Source organism: Etheostoma spectabile, chromosome 8 (genome assembly GCF_008692095.1).
Source record: "Etheostoma spectabile isolate EspeVRDwgs_2016 chromosome 8, UIUC_Espe_1.0, whole genome shotgun sequence".
Lineage (NCBI taxonomy): Eukaryota > Metazoa > Chordata > Actinopteri > Perciformes > Percidae > Etheostoma > Etheostoma spectabile.
Window position 1 is genome coordinate 26,610,980 of NC_045740.1, and position 19,200 is coordinate 26,630,179.

Below are 19,200 nucleotides of genomic sequence, written 5' to 3' on the forward strand. Positions count from 1 at the left end.
ATAGCGTGTGAGACGGAGCTAATGGACCCATTCATAATGAGCCAGCCGTCACTCTGTGAGTACGTCCATTTGTCTCTCTCCCTAGCTCTTTCAATCAGTTATTGTTGAAAACAAGTGAAGGAGCTTTCACAGAGATACATTTTTGAAAATTTATATATCTAGCCATCCATCTATCTTAGGTTGTTTATTTCAGATAATTTTCCTTTACAAGTGTTGCAGCTGTATGTATGTAAACATCCAACTTCAGCGTAAGAGAATGTAGAACAATATGGACGTGAAAGCAATTAAAAATAGCCTATGTGACAAAAAATTATTTTTGTTAAAAACAACAAATAGCGATTATTAATTGTGAGCTCAATATTGATAAAAATAATGGTGATTATCGTTTTGGCCATAATCGTGCAGCCCTATTGGTGAGATAGTGTTGCATTGCTTTTGTGATTACATCAGTCGGTTTGTATATGATTAATCGTTTAGCTCTACTAGCTAGTGGTGCGTTTGTCCATTTACCTTTGGCTGGGTTTTAGTAAACTGCAGTGACAAATATTTTTAGTAAACTGAAACCTTCAAAAAATGCAATTTCAAGGTTTAACCAATAAAATAGCATGAATTTCCGTCAGACTTTTCTAGGCGTAATACCTTTTCTGTTGACTGTTAATCACTGTCTTATATGGACTGATTTTCACTTATATTAGCTATATCATTTAATGACATAGATAGATAGATAGATAGATAGATAGATAGATAGATAGATATGAAGTTTACAAAAAAGTCAACAACAGTTCACTGAAGTTCACACAGCATCACTATGAATATAAAATGTTCTACACAGAGACATTTACAATTACATTCAGCAAGGTCTGAATTTCCACTCAAAAAAAAGGTAAATGTTAAAATTCAACAGTCTAACCCAGAATGTTTTTGCAAACATCTATCCAAGTTCCCTCAAAAGCTGGATGCTACTATGTGTCCAATCCCTCAGAATCATCCACTTGTATCTACTCACACTGTAGAATTCTGCTGTTTTCCTAATCCAACTCATCTTCTACAACATAAGGGCTGCTAAGCAACTGTTTCCTCTATGGCTATGGCTAAACTGGCACGCTCAGTGCATCACTGACAATCTTAATACATTCCTGCTTGCTTTTCATGCATCTAGTAAGCAAAAAGAAATTAAGCATCCTCTTAAAAACCTCAATATTCTCGTGTTACTTTATACTCATGCCAAAAACACCATCCACACATCTGTTTACATAAACAAGGCAATCCAAAACAACCATCACAACAGTTGATTGACTGTGCAATAGGCATTCGTTTGAAAAAGGTGCTGATCAACTTACTCCAGAGTATCGATGAGTCTGCGGTAGTCTACGGGGGGAGGGTATACAATTTCCTCAATGAGCTCTCGATCACAGTTGGCATAGGCTGTGGAAACATGAAGGAAGACCTCCAGGTGCTTCATCCTGTGGGCCAGTGCCAGCATCTTCTGGGTGGCCAGGACATTCAGCTGCATTGCATCTCTGAGGAGGAAAAGGAAGTTCATAATGTTTGACCTATTCAATGGATGAAATGAACTGACCAAATACAGCATGTACATGTTTTATTCTTCAGCTATTTGTATTAGCAATGGGGGACTAAAAACAGACAGTTTTGGCGTACGAGTGAGGTCAAAACCGGGGAGCTTGCGAAAGCGGAGCCCGCAGCGTAACGGGGAGCGGGAGTTATAGGGCCAAATGAGTTTTCTGCTATAGCGCCACCTTGTGATGGAAGGGGGTCAATTGTTGCGCCTGAGGTCTTTGCTGAGTTTTGGACCAGTCCTGAAAATGGCACACCATGTACGGTTTATGCTGTAGAGTGAGTTTTACGCAAAGAATTAGGGATGAGCGAGTACAGCATTATCTGTATCTGTTTACCACATGAATTATCTGTATCCGGATCCGTACTCGGACTGGGCGGGGCCTAAACCGGGAAGGCTCCTACTAACTAACCAGGAAGTGGGTCAGGTTCTCTTGAAATGTGCGGGGCTTTAACCGGTATGTTATTTAAGCATGCAATTGATATGAGTTGATCAAAAATTGTTATATTTATTGCTGATTTGAAAACTATGATTATGGGCGCTGTGATTATCACAGAGCGCTGCGCGGCCAGTTGAGGAGTTTTATTCAATCCGAGCACGGATATTGACTCGTATTACTCGGATAATACTTGTACTCGGCAAAAGTGCTTTATCCGTACCGGATACTCGTTTCAGCCGGGTACTCGGATCACCCCTAAAAAGAATAATAATAATGGAGGAGGAGGAAAATAATCATTAGAAAAACAATAGGGTTCCACAGCCCTGCATTTGTGTGAACCGCATACGTTTGCTACACGCGGTTCCTTTTAAAGTGCAGTTAGAGAGAAAAAGGCATTGCAAATATTCTCAAAAAAAACAAAAAGAAATTAAACAGACTACTCACTTGAGTGGCTCATTGAAGCGGATGGTGGCGGCACAGTGGAAAACAATGTTAATGTTGTCAGCCAGGATGCTCTGATCCTCTTTACTCAGATCCAGCTCTGGCTGTGTAAGGTCGCTGTTCACTGCTATGATCTTCTCTGCAAAGCCTGGTTGTTCGTCTTGCAATCTCTCAAACAACTGAGTGGGGAAAAGACGTCAAAATTATGTCCATGTTACAGTACACAGTAAACTGTTATGTACAATTATAATTGTAAAGTATAAATCATTGTACAATTATTAAGTGTGCAGCAGAAGATATTTTTTTCAAAGGGAAGCCATTTCCTTACTGCTTCATGCCAGTGGTGCATGGCTGATGAGAGAATGCCCTACTTCTCATCTAATTATCCGGCAACAGAGCCTAGCTCTCTAAATTCCTCTTAATCTAGAAACGGATGATGCAAGCAATGCCAACCAACAGCAGCCTGTTGCACCAGCTGATTGCAAGTTTCAAAATGTAAAGTCAACACTTATTCACATGTGAACAAGCTAAATAAGGCACAAATGATATGTGCTTTTTGATACGCATTTAGAGGGGAAGGACCTTTAACTAGAATAAATGTGACTATGTAAAATAGGTACTCAGAAGGCTGCCTTCCTAAAACATTTTTAAATCATAAAGACACACACACACACACACACACACACACACACACACACACACACACACACACACACACACACACACACACACACACACACACACACACACACACACACACACACACACACACACACACACACACACACACACACCTAAACAGTTCAGCTGCATTTAATCCATTCACTTTCATACAGTTACACATAGGCTTTCCCCCTCCACTGCCAAAGAGATACTTTTAAAACGGTGCCTTGACAAATACTTAAATAATAAAGTTAAGAAAAAAAAGAAGGGTACTAAACAGTCGGCGACAAAGAACGGCTTGTTTATTGTTTAATTCCGACAACGGCAGCAGATGCGCTGCAGAGCAGACCGTCACGACCCTGTATTGGAATCCTCTACAATCACAATTTATACCTTTAAACGTTAGCTGTCAGCATTGCAAATGTGTTTAATCCAGCTGCTAGCTAAAGGCAGGCTAATGTTACCTGCTGTCGAGTGTAGCGTAATGTCAGGCACCGAAATTTTTGTTGTTAGTCGGTCTCGTTACCACCATTTACATCGGCACCAATACCCTAGTGGCACCGTGTTTTGGTACCCAACACTAGTTATACCCCACACACCCACACATTATATTATCCCATAAAACTGGGAAAACAATGCAAGCGTACACAAACCACTGACAGTGTCATCACAAAGGATGTAGTCGGTAACTGAAAATGTATTCCCAAAGAAAATACTTTAGAGAATTATCCCTCAATAGACAACCAAACTACATACAACTGCTCGGGGGAGGTGCCCATTTTTAGGGGCATCTACACTCCATATTACAACAATCAGTTTGTGTTGTGCAACCTGTTTTTACTAAATTAAAATCCTGAATCATGCTCAAACTCAAGCATAGCTGGTACCAACAGACTTCACCCTCACGTAATCCTTTACGTCCATCAAACACCCATCAAATGGTGCCACCCCATCTCTCTACTCACCTTGCAGTTGATGACGTCAGCAATGCGGGCCTGAGGGCTGTGACCAGCTTTGGACCTGACCATCACATAGACAGTTTTGACTCCTGGGCAGGACCTCAGCAGCTTCTCCAGCAGCACCTTTAACAATGAGCAAGTGAGCGGTACAAAGTCACATTTTCCTTTTTGGAAAGTTAAGTTTGTCCATTGCAGAAGTGAAGAGAATTAACTAAGGTGTGGTATCAAGAATGCTTCTTCCTCCACAAAGTCTGAACAGACTCAAATAAATGAAAAACAATGGCTTTGGTATAATAAGGCTGTAAAAGGACGACCATATCTACTGCCAGATGTAAAGACATGTACAGCTGTCCACTAGTGATTGGCACACTCAGACGGGATTTTAAAACCAGGTGAAAACATGTTATTACCCATGCCTCCACAGCACAATACTCCCAATTTAGCATAAAATAAGTGTCAAATTATCATGACTGGTGGACAATTTTCATTCTTCCCGCTTCATGGTGTGAAAAGTTAAATGTAAAAGGACTGTATTTATATAGCGCTTTTCTAGTATTAACTACTCAAAGCGCTTTTGCATAGTACAGGAACCATTCAAACACATTAATACACTGTGGCCGAGGCTGCCGTACAAGGTGCCACCTGCTCATCAGATAAACACTCACACATTTACGCTCCGATGGCACAGCATCAGGGGCAACTTGGGGTTCAGTGTCAGGCAACCGCTCTACCACTGAGCCACAGCCGCCCCTAAGTTTAAAGTTAACAGACCTCAAATCTACATGTTTAGTTACTTACCGTGACATATGGACAAAAATGGCATTAATAACACCCTTAAGTTAGCATACACTTGTGGGCGAATAAAGCAGCAAGAAGTACAGTATGTAACTTATTTGCTTGCGTGTTATGTTGAAAAGACTGAACTTGAAGGATTTCCAGACAGGTTTCCTCTCATCTCACCCACATGGTTGGGTTCACTTTTACAGATTTTTTGGGGCTTTTCCCCTTTATTACAGTTGATAAACATGGGGGGGAAAAGGGGAGAGACAGAGAGCGAGAGAGAGAAACACAGCTAAGGGCCACAGGTTGGATTCAAACCCGGGCCGCTGCAGGACTCAGCCTACATGAACAAACGCTCTTACTGGGTGAGCTAGAGGTCGCCCCTGGCATCGGTTTCTTGCCTATTCAAAGTACTACTGTACCTTGCCCATGAAGCCTGTTGCTCCAGTGATCAGCACTGTTTTTCCTGCATAGTATTCTGGGATGTTCACCATGATGAGCTCCTCAACACCACTCCACCTGCAGAGGAAAAAAAAACAAAGCAAAGGGAGGATTACAATTGGGAGACAAACTTACAGCGTGCCCTTGATCCATGAGGTGTTTTCTATGTGGGGGCTAAGGATGTTAACCTAAATAAAGTTGAAAAATAAAATCAGAATTGTAGCTTGGAAGGAAGTTAAGTCTTTAACAGCAAACTTGACACACACACTTTTTTTAACAGTACAATGCAACCCTATGTACTAGTCCAACATTTTACATGACAGATGTCATGAAAAGGATGAGCAGTAATGACAGACTTCTGAGCATTAATCAGGATTTACTCTGCGCCAATCTGGTAACAGTTGCGGTTTGTGCTTATTGCCAGGCCATTGATGCCACAAATTGAAGAAAAAAAATAAAATAAGCTACTATAAAGTTGTGTGTAATTTACCATGCAAAAATGTTCTATACATTTTGATATGGTCAAAATTCTTATTGGTTAACTGTTAATCATAAACATCCCTAACCAGTTGCAAACCTTGAAAGTATACAGACAGAAATGTACATTTGTCCCAAAAAGGCTGCAATTAATTTTTATTACGCCAATACATATTGCAGATTAATTTGTTGACTAAATCTTTCTAGTCCCAAATCTGTGGCAAACATTACAGTTGGAGAACAAATCACAATGTGATGTGTTGACTCTATGCACAACTGCATGTAGCCTTATCAGTCACTTTATGTTGATTTAAGCAAAAGGACTGGAGCTGATAACGGCCATTCAGGAGATAACTAATCTAATCATTAACTATGGGATTCTTTTTATCAGCCATTGTTTGAATATACAACACGTCAAACAATGTCAAACCCAAGTCTGCTATTAAAGCACTAGCACACCACCACAACTTAATACTGCTTAACCCTCAGAGACCTAAGGTCATTTTTACAGTTCATTGTTAGTCTGGTTTTAATCTCTAAAAAAAGCTTGTAAAACATCACTGTTGTCTATAGTCAAGATATTAACCATTTTTTTCAGGACAAACTGAGTTATTAGAATATTTGGGCTGCAGTGAGGTCACTTGAATGTTAAAAGTGGTACAAGCTAAGCCAATCTCCTCTCTAAAACACTTATGTCTTGGGAGTCACAATGTGAAGAAATAAACATAACTTCTAGAGTTGACAAAATACATACATTTTCTCAAAAACGTCCAGACGCTTTTGCCCTCATGACATTTACTTATGCCACTAAACAACATAATGTCATATTTATTGATATTACACTCAGAGGAATGCTACACAAGAATTTGTGTTGTCTGAAACGGTCCATATTCAAAAATAAACAAACTATTTACATTTCTTCAACCACAACAAAAAAAGGCCCAAATATATGCCAACTCTCAAAACAGTCACACCATTCTCCTGTGTAAAACGGTAATTATCTATTTCGTCCACTAAATACCATCTTTGATCACATTAGATTAGTTTGACTTTGAAGATAGTTATCTATCCCACTCTAAACTCTTTGCCCTCGCCCATATAAGGCATTAGTATGCCTTAATTTCCGTAAATAAAACGCGCAATGATTCAAGGGAGAGCCATCGAATACACAGAGCTAGCGGCAGAAATAAGCAAAAACATGACAAATTATGGACATCAAGTGGATAAATCTTGGATTTAACCGTTTGGATTTAATGCTTAACGACCCTGAAAAAAAAAAGCACGATTTCCAGGCTGGATAGAAAATCACGTGTAGAGGCTAGAAAGACCCCGCCCGAAGAGACCTCCGTGACCACTAGCTTTTTAGCTTTTAGCTGCAACAATTGGTAAGTTTCTGTGTTTTATGATTATTAAATTATGAATCAGAGGGGCTGTTTTCGCTTGGATACAACTCTCTCGGTTCCTTAGGGTTAACCAGTGTTTCATCTGTTGATTTTGTAGTGGCGGTCCGCCATGGCAAGGTTTCTGCCGTCAAGTATCAGAAATAGGGTACACACATAATGTAATCACGGTTGCATTTTAAAATTCCCCCGCCGACATAATGCACCCTCACCGGCTGCTGCTCACATTGCAATTTAACGAGAACTATTCAGAGGTTATTGGGCCTGTCACTGTTGTGTTGATGTAGTTTATCGTCAAAACGTTCCCTTTCTTCCAAGTCGACTATTAAACTAATAGCTCCACCAAAAACGTCACCGCGGTGGGTCCGTTCTAATTGCACAACGTTCAACTTGTCAGTTCATTGTCCTGATAATAAACATCTGGAAATATTAAAACCGTAAGGGGGTCAGTATAATATAAAAATTGGAAATAGACTATAGATGTAGTCATTTTGATTTCCCAATGAAGAATTTCTTGTAAAATTCATTTTGAAGAAATGTAGAAGTGCCCTAAAGTTCCTCAAAAATACAACAACAGAACTGTAAATACGCCTCAAGGTGTGCGAATGGAGCCGAATAGCGACGTGTCATTTCCCTTTCATACACTGATGACGGGGGAGAGGTTGTTCGGACAGACCTATTAAAAAAACGTAAGAGACTGCCTTAACACATTCAAAACCAACATTTTAACAATACCGTTACAAAAATCAAGTCAACCATGATTATAGTAACTTCACTATGAACTCATTCTAGCTTGGAAGAACTGCAGTAATTATAAGTGATAAATCTTGGCCAATTAAATTGAATGACGTATTTATACGCTAATTATTCATTCATAGTCCTTTAATCTCCTGAATCACATGCAAAAATGTTTTTCATTAGGTTTATAATACAACAGGAATATTTAACTTTTGTGAGCAGGTGCAGATAAATCAGTGAAAAGATTGAAATGAAATTCTTTATGAACAGATTTCAGCCCAGGCCACTGTTGACTAATTTCTCTGCGTGACAAGGCTGTTCTCGAGATATAGGGTAAACAGTTGAAAGGATTTGTTGCTGTCCAATCAGAAATTAGACATGGTTACACAGGATATTTATTTAAGTCAATAAAGCTAAAAACATGTTTGGTATCGATACCAAAACCATGATAGTTTATTACTGCAAGCATACTTTAGAGCGCTAACCAATGCTAGAGAAGCCATTATAATCATGTGGAATAGCAGCTCATGTAGTTACATTTAAAACAGTTAGTCGGCTTTGCACACACTTATAATACATCACTGCATGTTCTGTGTTAACTGGGCTTCTAATCAAAAATTGGAGGTTGGAAGCTAGGGGTTAATATTTAATTTAGGCCGTCCTTAGTAAATTAAAATATAATTGCAGTTTTTCTCTCTTTTCTAAAAAGGGAATTATGAGCCTGAGCCCGATTTAAACCAATGAACTTTTTAAACATGGGCCATTATAATTGACATTATAAACGACTTTTGAGATATCTGAAACAATCTGGCCTGGTTGCGCAATTATTGGAGACAAGAATACAAATGGGGGGACGCAGCACAGTTTACCTCACACAGTGCAGGACATACTGTATATGGGTGAGCTATGGAAGAAGCTGGATAGGCATAGGTGAGTAGAACGTACGGTGTTTTACTGCCATTATCCCGACTCGGGGATCATTTTAGTTTACAGACTACCATGTTGTTTTAGGCATTACAGAGTACAGAGTAGAGTACTCACACTTTAGAAGACCGCGGGCGAGTCTTTCAACATGTTGCAAGGAATCCATACTTGCGGTGTTGCTGGAGGCAGCAATGTTATTTTTAGACACAACGCTAATTATTTGTGTCAACACATTTATGTAATCAACGACGCCGACAAATCGTCCCAGCCCTAAAGAACACCAAAAGTGGGAGGAAGTGTGGGATAATGTGTATTGATACCGGGATGTCTACACAAATGTGGGAGTCGATTGACTTCAAAAAGTTCACCACTTTACTCAAAGCAAAGTTCAAAACACCTGCTCATGTGCGTCTTTAGTCCATTTGCCATTTAGTTTTTTGCCCTGGCACACGTCACTTATACAATTTGCACTTACTGGAGGTATTGATTGATTTTGGGTAGACTGTTAGCATTTACATCATGATATTTACACGGAACAAAATTATATACGCAACACTTGTTTTTGCCCCATTTTTCCACGAGCGTCCACAAAAAGGCTCCTGTCTCTCAATTATTGTTTACAAATCTAAATCTGTGTTAGTGAGCACTTCTTAGCAGATATAATACATCCACCTCACAGGTGTGGCATATCAAGATGTTGATTAGACAGCATTATTATGGCACAGGAAAAAAGGCCACTCTAAAATGTGCAGTTTTATCACATAGCACAATACCACAGATGTTGAGGGAGCGTGCAATTGGCATGCTAACTGTAGGAATGTCCAGAATGGTTGCCCGTAAATTGAATGTTAATATCTCTACCATAAGCCTTCTCCGTTTCAGAGAATTTGGCACTACATCCAACAGGCCTCACAACCGCAGACCATGTGTAACCACACCAGCCCAGGACCTCCACATCCAGTCTGTCTGAAAACAGCCACCCGGACAGCTGCTGCAACAATCAGTGTGCATAACCAAAGAATTTCTGCCCAAAGTGCCAGAAACCGTCTCAGGGAAGCCCATCTGCATGCTAGTCGTCCTCATCAGGGTCTTGACCTGACTGCAGTTCATCGTCGTAACCGACTTGAGTGGGAAAATGCTCACATTTGATGCATCTGGCATTTTGGTGTTCTCTTCACGAATGAATCCTTACACTGTACAGGCATAGATAATGTCTGTCATTAGGCTCATTCAAGATGAGCCAGGTCCGCGCAATATTGTTCACGGCATTTGCCACCCAATGCGGGCCGGGTAGATTTGTGTCCGACTTGCTCAGACGTCATTCACACGTGGGCAACGATACCCTCACGAGATGAAGACATCCGCAGGTTTGAGACACAGGCAGCGCAGTTGTTTTTTTACCAACTGGACTACCCATTCTGTACAGAACGCATGTAGTGTGGATGATAGTTATATTAAGGTAAGCATGAAAAGCAGAACAGCAGCCATAATGTCCTTAATGAGCTTAACATTTTGATATTTGAATGCTTTGTAGCTGAACGTAGTCAGAATAACTATAGAATGCAATTTCTGAAGAAATTGCAGTGTGAATGCTGCATGTTGAAAGGCTGAATGCATTTCCCTTCCATTGATATCTTTGTGGCGGCCCGCCACACAATCAATGTTAACCGCCACGTACTGCTGCATATGCTCTCACAACAGACCCTACTCCTCCGTGGGGATTAATTAATGCCATCGATTATTCTACAAAACAGTACTGCCGGTGTCGGTTTGAGCCTTAAACATTGTTTGCGATTGGCTAACACACAGAAGAAGTTGCTTTTCCAACATTAATCTTTTCCCCTCAGAGAAGACAGCTAGAGTCAATATTAGGTTTAATGTTATTGCCGGTATTTATTCAGGGTTTTTACTGCATAGATAGAGTAACTCACTCATGCACCACCCAGCTAGGGCTATAGAATGATCAGTAATGAGAATTTCACACACACACACACACACACACACACACACACACACACACACACACACTTTCTTAACTTAAATTTTATGTAAGTATACAACTTGTATTGTCTGTGTGCGGTGTTTTTTGTTGCGGGGGGGGGGGCAAAAATGAATTTCCAGTGTCTTAAATTTAATGGACAATAAAACATTTTACATCTAAGTTTTGAGTATAGTTGAAAAAGTAATAATGGTTTAATTGGTATGATTGCCTTAGAAAAGGTTGAACCTAGAATTTTTGAAAGAGATGTATCTCTATCTATGATGCTAAACGGGATGGCTGGCTTCAATTTGGATGATAATTCAAACAGTTGAAAATTCCCAAAACATTATCTTCTGTTTATTTTAATACATATATTGTTGTTAAGACTTAAAAATAATAGATGAATACAGTATGACATGATAAATAGAAGGCTTCAAATAGACCCGGTGAACGTTGTCAACCTATACTGCCTCCAGCATTCCGTGATCGGCCCCTAAAATCCTGATCGGAGCACCTTTACTCATTTTAATTTAAGTTCACATGTAGGTAGTATATGGCCTTTACAAGTGCGTACGCTCCAGTTTTGGAGTAATTAACAGCACATATGAATTTATCAAAGTGTTTTCCAGAGTATTAACAAATGATGAATGTATGAATTTTAGGCTCATTTCTTTTATTATACCCAACTGCAGACCTCTTATGTATGTAAACATGCAATGACACGTATTGTTGAAATGCAACATTTTATTTAGAAATAGAAACCCATTTATAACCCATCCGGGAAAATAGTAGGCCCGACTCTTGTCAGCAGACTATCAAATTGCTCTGTTGAGCCGAAATTACACCTGGAACCGGTCACAGTGAAAGCGGCGCTCCTTCACCAGCCGGAATTCCCCCAGCCGCTCTCTGGACCTGAGGGTCTTGTGCACCCACACCCTTCATGCTGCTGTCTTCCTCCCTATATCCTCACAAACAGGGCAAGTGTCAAGGCTTTCTTTTGATTCAAAGAAAGAAACATCTGTCACCAAATCGCTACTGGAATCGTTGTGTATCCTACACAATCTCACATGTAGTTGCGGCAGTTGGTGGACATGGCTTCACTTGGAAGCTCTCTGTGCCTCGTGTGAAAGTCTGATTGCTTCCCTAAGTACATGGGCCACATTCACCTCATTCTTAAGAACATTTTTCCAAAGAAAAGCCTACGTCTGATTCATGATGTGTTATTAAACAGCAGAATATTTCACAGGTGTGTTTTTATAAATGATAAATCCCAATGTCTATGCAAATTGAATGCTGATTTGCCCGTTTATAGAGAGAGAGAGAGAGGAAGAGAGAGAGAGAGAGGAGAGAGAGAGAGAGAGAGTAGAGAGAGTAGAGAGCAGAGAGAGAGAGAGAGAGAGAGAGAGGAGAGAGAGAGAGAGAGAGAGAGAGAGAGAGAGAGAGAGAGAGAGAGAAGAGATGAGAGAGATAGAGAGAGAGAGAGAGAGATAGAAGCAATAAAGAACGCACAACAACTGCAAGCAGTTATGACGAGGTCCAAGCCTCATTGGCACGAGTTGCCCAACAACCACGCAAAAGATGAACCCAAAGCGTACCGAAAGGAAATATCAAGGAAGGAGGACATGTGGTACAAATATCCCATTAACATTGATTGAGTAAGAGGTCTATGTTGACTAAAGCACCCCCTATTGGCCGATCTTAGCCAAATTTGGCACAGAGACGGAAAGCAGCATGTCAAACAAGCGTAACACGTTTCATTATGATGGCAGAGATATTTAATTTGCAAATGTTCCATCCATGGAGTTATTGGCAAAACGCATCTTTGTTGATTAGAGCGCCCCCTAATGGGCGACCTTCATCGAATTTGGTACAGAGCTTTAGAGTAGCATGTGAAACAAACCTCAAGTGTTTTGCGGTTAGCATTTAATATGGCAGAGATATGCTAAAGTTGGTTTGGCTGCTAGCTACAAAATTTCATTTGGCGGTAAATTGCCCACAGTTTAACATAGCAAAATGTTTTTTGATAACTTTTGGTCAGGTTCATCTGGTGATGCTAGATACCAGGTTTCATGCAGATCGTTCACACGGCCTTTGAAGAATTCGATTCAAGGAACACATGATGTACAAGTTTCTAATGTGAGATGGGTAATGTGGGAGTTCTAGGCAAAAACAGGTTTGGCGTGATTATAGCACCACCTAATGGTCCATATCTGCAATTTTTTATATGTGAGGTCCACAAACCATTGTACATCTAAACTGTAAATCTGAAGTTGTTCACTGTGTTTTTTTTTTTAGCTAGCTACTCAAATTTGTGTGCAATTTGCACAATTTTTATACAATAAAAAATGTTGATAATTTTGTCAGGTTGGTCTACTTACCAAGTTTTGTGCAGATCGGTCGTAAAGTCTAGAAGCAGTTGGTTGACAATAAGTTGCAACTTTTTGCGCATTAAAGTCAACGTGGAAATGCATGTGGCCTATATCAGGAGATTCTCCTGAATTTAGGGAACGCGCGGATATGTGTATTTTGAATGTGCAATGTACGGTTTGGGAGTTACGAGTTTATTCTACTTTAGTGTCACCTAGTTATGGAAGTGGCTAAAATCTTTTTTCTGAGGTCCTTACAGGGATCTGGAAATGAAAATGGCACCACTCGACCATGTAAAGTTTAGGCTATAGCATGACTTATCAATGAAAAAAAAAAACAAAAAAAAAAAACAGTAGGGTTCCACAGCTCTGCTGGATCTGTGAACCGCATTGCCAACGTGGTTCCCAGCCCCCTAATAGTGAAAATACAACAGAGGTGCTAGGAGAATCCGACTGGCCTCAACACTCGGTTGTTATTGACGTGGGTGGGTCAGGTGGTGAAACTATACCAATAAGATTAATACTAAAGAATCAAACAACAACAACAACACTGAATGCTGCTGAATCACCATTCAGACAATTATGCCGTCAAATAAAGCAGCATATCAAATAACACTGAAAACATGAGTTCCGAGAGATAGAAGACAATAGAATATTTGTGCGCTACACTCTGAGGACACACACTCAGGCCAATGCTGCAGATTCAGTTTGCTGCATCACATCCATTGCCAGGTGGCCAGGTCCAGCAGTATGCTGGTCACATGACTACGGCTGAGCTGCACACTGACTGAAGGCAGCTTCTGAATGTACTCACAGAAGGGAAAGCCACAAGAGAAATCTAATGTCAACATTAAGAGTAAAATGTATTATTAAGATGCAGTTTGACAGTATGGGACTTCATTCAAGGTTGCAGACAGTTTGCATTTTAACATTACTTTAAACCCAAACCCATAGCCTGGCCCATCAGAAAGTACCAGCTGAAAACAGGACCCATTGGTGGGAAGAGGAACTTTGGCCCAGGAGGCAAACTTTTCCTTACCCTAAGTGCCACTTGTCAGGCCGCCATTGTGTACAAGAACCTGTTCAAGTAACCATGAATCTTAGCTGTAGGAAAAAACATTAGTGTCATATATGTGCTTCAGGTCACATTTAAAGAGTAGGTATACACACCAACTAAAGATTAGTCTTTCGTCTAGAATGTGTATGCATTTTTATCTACTTGTGACTACAAATTTAGTCTGTGTCTTGGAGGCCTACGCAAAATATGCAAGGATTTTTTTGTGTAGAGGAGGCACACTCAAAGTGTCTGACATTCCTTACGCAGAAGGAACAGTTCGAGTAAAGAATGGGGGGGGGGGGGGGGGGGGGGGGGGGGGGGGGGGGAAGAGCCTTGTATTTAATTTGTAGTTGGCACGGATAATTGCAGTAGTCAGTCTTGGTCTGCTGTATTGAGCATATGGATTTACAGTTAGCTGAATGACAAAAAAAAGTGGTGGACAAAGTGGGGACTGTGCACAACCAGCGTGCACAGTGGGTTGCTTATTCTAGCAAATAATGAAAAGGCATGTTGGCATGGCTAACACTTTTTTTAAGCCCTGCAATCAGCGTCATGTAATGTGAAAAACCACAGCTAGATAAAGAGTAAAAGGTTTGACAAAGACATTTACTTATATAAAACAATACCTAGTTTCTTCTTGGGTTATCCTTATCAGCCCCGACAGGAAAGATTTACCAAGCAGATGAAATGCGTTGACTAAAGGCAATAATGTCAAACCATTGGGATCGATTTCATGCTCCAGCAACACTGAGATCAGTCTGCAATAACCTGCTTACTCTAGTAAGAAATGCCCACTTCCTGGCTCATGGTGATGGCACAACACCCCATCTTTTAAGTGGCTTGTATAGACCTGTAGCTCAAGTACACACACACACACACACGCACGCACGCACGCACGCACGCACGCACGCACGCACGCACGCACGCGCGCACGCACGCGTCTGTCTGACAAGCTAGTCTTAAGTGCAAAATGTTGCTGAATATATGCATGCGTTTGTGTAGCATTTAAGCCCTGATGGTTAAACTATTCTGTGTAAAAAGAAACTGGCTCCAAAAAGTCTATTAAAAAGGGGAACTATACAGTTTTTTTTTTTAGCTTAATTTACCTCAACAACTTCGGAATCATTGGAATGCCTATGACTTTTCAAGTTGAATGGTGGTTGTCTCGCTCCCCCTAGTGCCTGCGAGTGAAAAAAAACACCCTTGCAACAATCTGCTGGCGAGTCGTCGGACTCAGCGTCAGGAAGTATTACGTGATATCAGGTCTCGCAGTGACATGAGAACCAGCTAATAAGGTAGCGATGGAGTTTTTTTACACTATAGTTATGGCTGAGCTGGCAAAAACAAACAAAAAAAAAAAAAAAAAAAAAAAAAAAAAAAAGAAACGTAGGGAAGCAATGTCAGAGGAACAATGAGGAAACGGCAGATTGACCGAACGAGTTGTCAGACACAAGTAAACAGAGGAGCTGCCAAATATCTATTCTGAAGCTGTGGGGGGGGGCTCTATAGAGAAACTTCAGAGCAAAAAGCAAGAAAACAGAAGAAATGGCCAAAACTGCATAGCGCTCCTTTAAGTTCCCAATACATAAAAAATGTATTGGAAAATAACTTCATTAATAGTAAGTATCTATAACTAGATGAGGTCAACATGCCCGCCCCTCCCCCCCCATCCAAACTTTCTACACATTACTAAAATAAGTTACATCTTAACAGTGATGACATGATGGATTTCAGCAAAGAAAGTGTTATTATACAAGAGCCAACCTATCAGCAACCAACAGGCATTACGAAGGCAACGAATCCAGTGATTCTCACTTCTCACAGCTGCCTCGCATCTTACCACTCACTGTCCATTTGCTCAATTGGCGACGCTATGTTTGCACTTTGTGCAAAGTCGCGCGGCTCCCGCACCGGCGCGCTTTGCTCGACGCAGCGACACTGGGGCGTCGTTAACGAGCGTTGTTGCCGCCTTTGGTCTGACAGGCCCTTTAGGGCCCTTGTAGGCCTTTCAGATCAAAAGCGGCAACGACACCGCTGCACTCTGAATCTCATTGTTCACAATGGCTTGCGACGCGCCAAGACTGCGTTTCGCTGCGTCATGCAAAACGCGGGCGCAGCGGCTGCGTTTAAAGTTCTGTCTGGTTGAACTTTAGGCGAAGTGCGCTGTAGATGTGCGCTGAGCCAAGCGGCAGCTCAGCGCAAACCTCGTTTCGTCTGAAAGGCCTGGTAAACTTTAGTATATTAAAACAACGCCGACTATTTGGGATTTGACTGCCTTTAACAAGATTAACTATCCTTTTATCCTGGGAGTGTATTAAGTTGAGCCGCTTAGGTGACGTTAGCCATCACCTTAAATTAAAAGTCCCTCATATGCTGCCAGAGCAGTCAACCTTCCTCATTTAAATGTTCAACGTTTAACAGTGTTAGCGTGCGGGAAAAAGGAGAACCATTGAGAATTGAGTTTGTTTAACAGAACAGCCCAAGGGTGGTTGGGCGGTCGCATGGGTGACTAACTCTCTGTGGTAACGTTAGAGAGGGGAAAATGCGAGTAACGGTGTACAGTAAATGCTCATAACGTCTAACTTGGTCCCTAACGTTATATCTGCGTATCTTCGGCCAGCACTAAAGTAGTGTTAGCCACCCTTCCCTCCTCTTGGTGCATCTCTTCCTACACGATGTGACATGCTGAGCATCTAGTAAACCAATTATGAGCGCCGCAGTCAATGAATACAGGGCACATACGGCTCGTGGACATAATTTGAAAGGGATACGTACCAGAAATGTCGTTGTTTCCCGGTTCTTCAACTTGGGAGCCTGTAATGTGGCGGCGGAGCAGCTTGTACAGCTAGAGTGGACACTTAGCAGCAGGAAGCCAGCAGCCTGGGCGGATAAATGTACGGCCGTGACGTCACCGGCTCGGCACAGATAGGGTGAAAAGAGGTCTCACTCCTCTGTATTTCCCTTCATCTAAATAAAAAACGGCTTCAGATTAATGTAAAACGCACATTCTGGGTGTCAGCTATTAAAATGTTGCGGAAAAAAAAGAAAATGCGAAGCAGAAGCGTTTCCATCAACTGTTTAGAGCGAATAAACCTGACTATGCAAAGCGTAGTTTTGTCACAAGTTGACGTTACGCATAGCGTAGTTGTAGGTTGCAAACCAGCTTGCTAAATCCAATAGTTTAGCTAAGAGAGGTAGCATTCTACAAGTTGGCCACCTGTGCAGAATAAAGCGTTGCGACAGAGACATTTGATGTCGGCCAGACAACCGTTCACAGCTGTATACGACGTGTGCAGGACTATACGATTCAAGCTGTTGAATCAATTCGTCAATATACCCGTCATGGCGGAGGAACACGCTAGAGCGCAACGCAACTACGTACGGTGCACTGGATGGGACCCATTTCTCGACCCTATACTTCCCCCATCCGATGGATACCTGGACTTTAGTCATGTGAAATACATGTCCGCTACGTTACAACTTATTCAGCAAAGCTGTTGACATCTCCAATTTTGCGCATTAACTATTTTTCAAGAAAAGGTAAAAATGAAAAAGAAGAAGAGAGTGCGTGCGTGCCCATTTCTGTGGTTTTCGGAAGATATGACATGTTGCATTCATGTTTCCACTAATACATCACAGCACTCCCTCTGCAATAAAATCGTTCAATCCATCCAATAAGAACTATTTATTTTACATTTCAACATAAATTCCAAAAACCTCAATGTACATGAAACATATAGTTGGTTTGATTTAGGTAGCATCTTTATAAATAATGTCCTACTACTGGTCAGTCAGCATCTCATTCCCTGGCTTACATACAAATTAAGCTGACTGTACTGGACAGTACATGTATTCATGCTGCATATTTTTAATACATTTTAGCTCTTTATTTTAGTCCGCTAAACACTTCTCTGTATTGAAGGGCCTACATTGCAAAAAAGTTTCGATTAGATAAGATTTCCCACTGTTCATGTGTGTGTAGGTAGGTTCACAGGCTGGGATCTTCTATCCCAGTTTGGAGTCAGCTAGCTAGTGTATACTACATGCCAACTTTAGGGGATCCAACACATTTTATTAAAGCCAAACTACTTAACTGCTAAAAGAAGACATGGCCATATCCCCTTAACAAATTAAGTTGAATTCATAAAACATACTTGCTCAATGCAATACAGTCATGGGTTTTGCTACTAGGCTACAATAACTAGTTTGGAATGACCATTTGCTTGTGGTGGCTATAAGTTTTGGTAATGTTAGCAAACTTTAGATATATTGCTAACTGGCATTATTGGGCCAATTTGCTGACTTTCTGACTCCTTTCTCTACATTTAACTTAACTATGTGTTGCCTGTGATGAAATCCATATAATACATTTGAAATAGGTCTAACCAAGACATGTGTATATATGAATATGTTCAAGGCACATGGCTGCTGAACTGCTGAATGGTACTGGCACCTTTTTGGTCCAATTCAGGCACTAGCCTAATAGTAATTTGTGCATTGTGGCATCTCCACTCTATTTTTGATATCAGTGCCTTATTCAGGGCAATCATAGCCAGATCAACTTATAGAGGGCCCCAGGAAAGATATTACCTCATGAGACCACACTTACTTCCTCATGCAACCATCCATCCATCCATCCATCTTCATCTGCTTATCCGGTATCGGGTCGCGGGGGCAGCAGCTCCAGCAGGGAACCCCAAACTTCCCTTTCTTAAGCCACATTAACCAGCTCCGACTGGGGGATCCCGAGGTGTTCCCAGGCCAGGTTGGAGATATAATCTCTCCACCTAGTCCTGGGTCTTCCCCAAGGCCTCCTCCCAGCTGGACGTGCCTGGAACACCTCCCTAGGGAGGCGCCCAGGAGGCATCCTTACCAGATGCCCGAACCACCTCAACTGGCTCCTTTCGACGCAAAGGAGCTACGGCTCTACTCCGAGCTCCTCTTGGATGACTGAGCTT

General features: G+C 41.2%; 1 protein-coding gene across 2 annotated transcripts in view; it reads right to left on the reverse strand.

The window, feature by feature from the left end:
- Nucleotides 1–19,200, reverse strand: part of far1 (fatty acyl CoA reductase 1) — a 59,246-nt gene that overhangs the window by 30,301 nt on the left and 9,745 nt on the right. Inside the window, exons 2-6 of one of the 2 annotated variants that reach the window (XM_032523341.1) lie at nt 17,018–17,047; nt 5,281–5,377; nt 4,085–4,201; nt 2,460–2,635; nt 1,341–1,520 (exon numbers count right to left, since the gene is read on the reverse strand). In XM_032523341.1, coding sequence (XP_032379232.1) covers nt 1,341–1,520; nt 2,460–2,635; nt 4,085–4,201; nt 5,281–5,352 — 545 coding nt within the window. In that variant the 5' untranslated portion in view covers nt 5,353–5,377; nt 17,018–17,047. Of the gene's footprint in view, nt 1–1,340; nt 1,521–2,459; nt 2,636–4,084; nt 4,202–5,280; nt 5,378–17,017; nt 17,453–19,200 lie in introns of those variants that run through there. The other variant, XM_032523340.1, reaches the window with a different exon arrangement.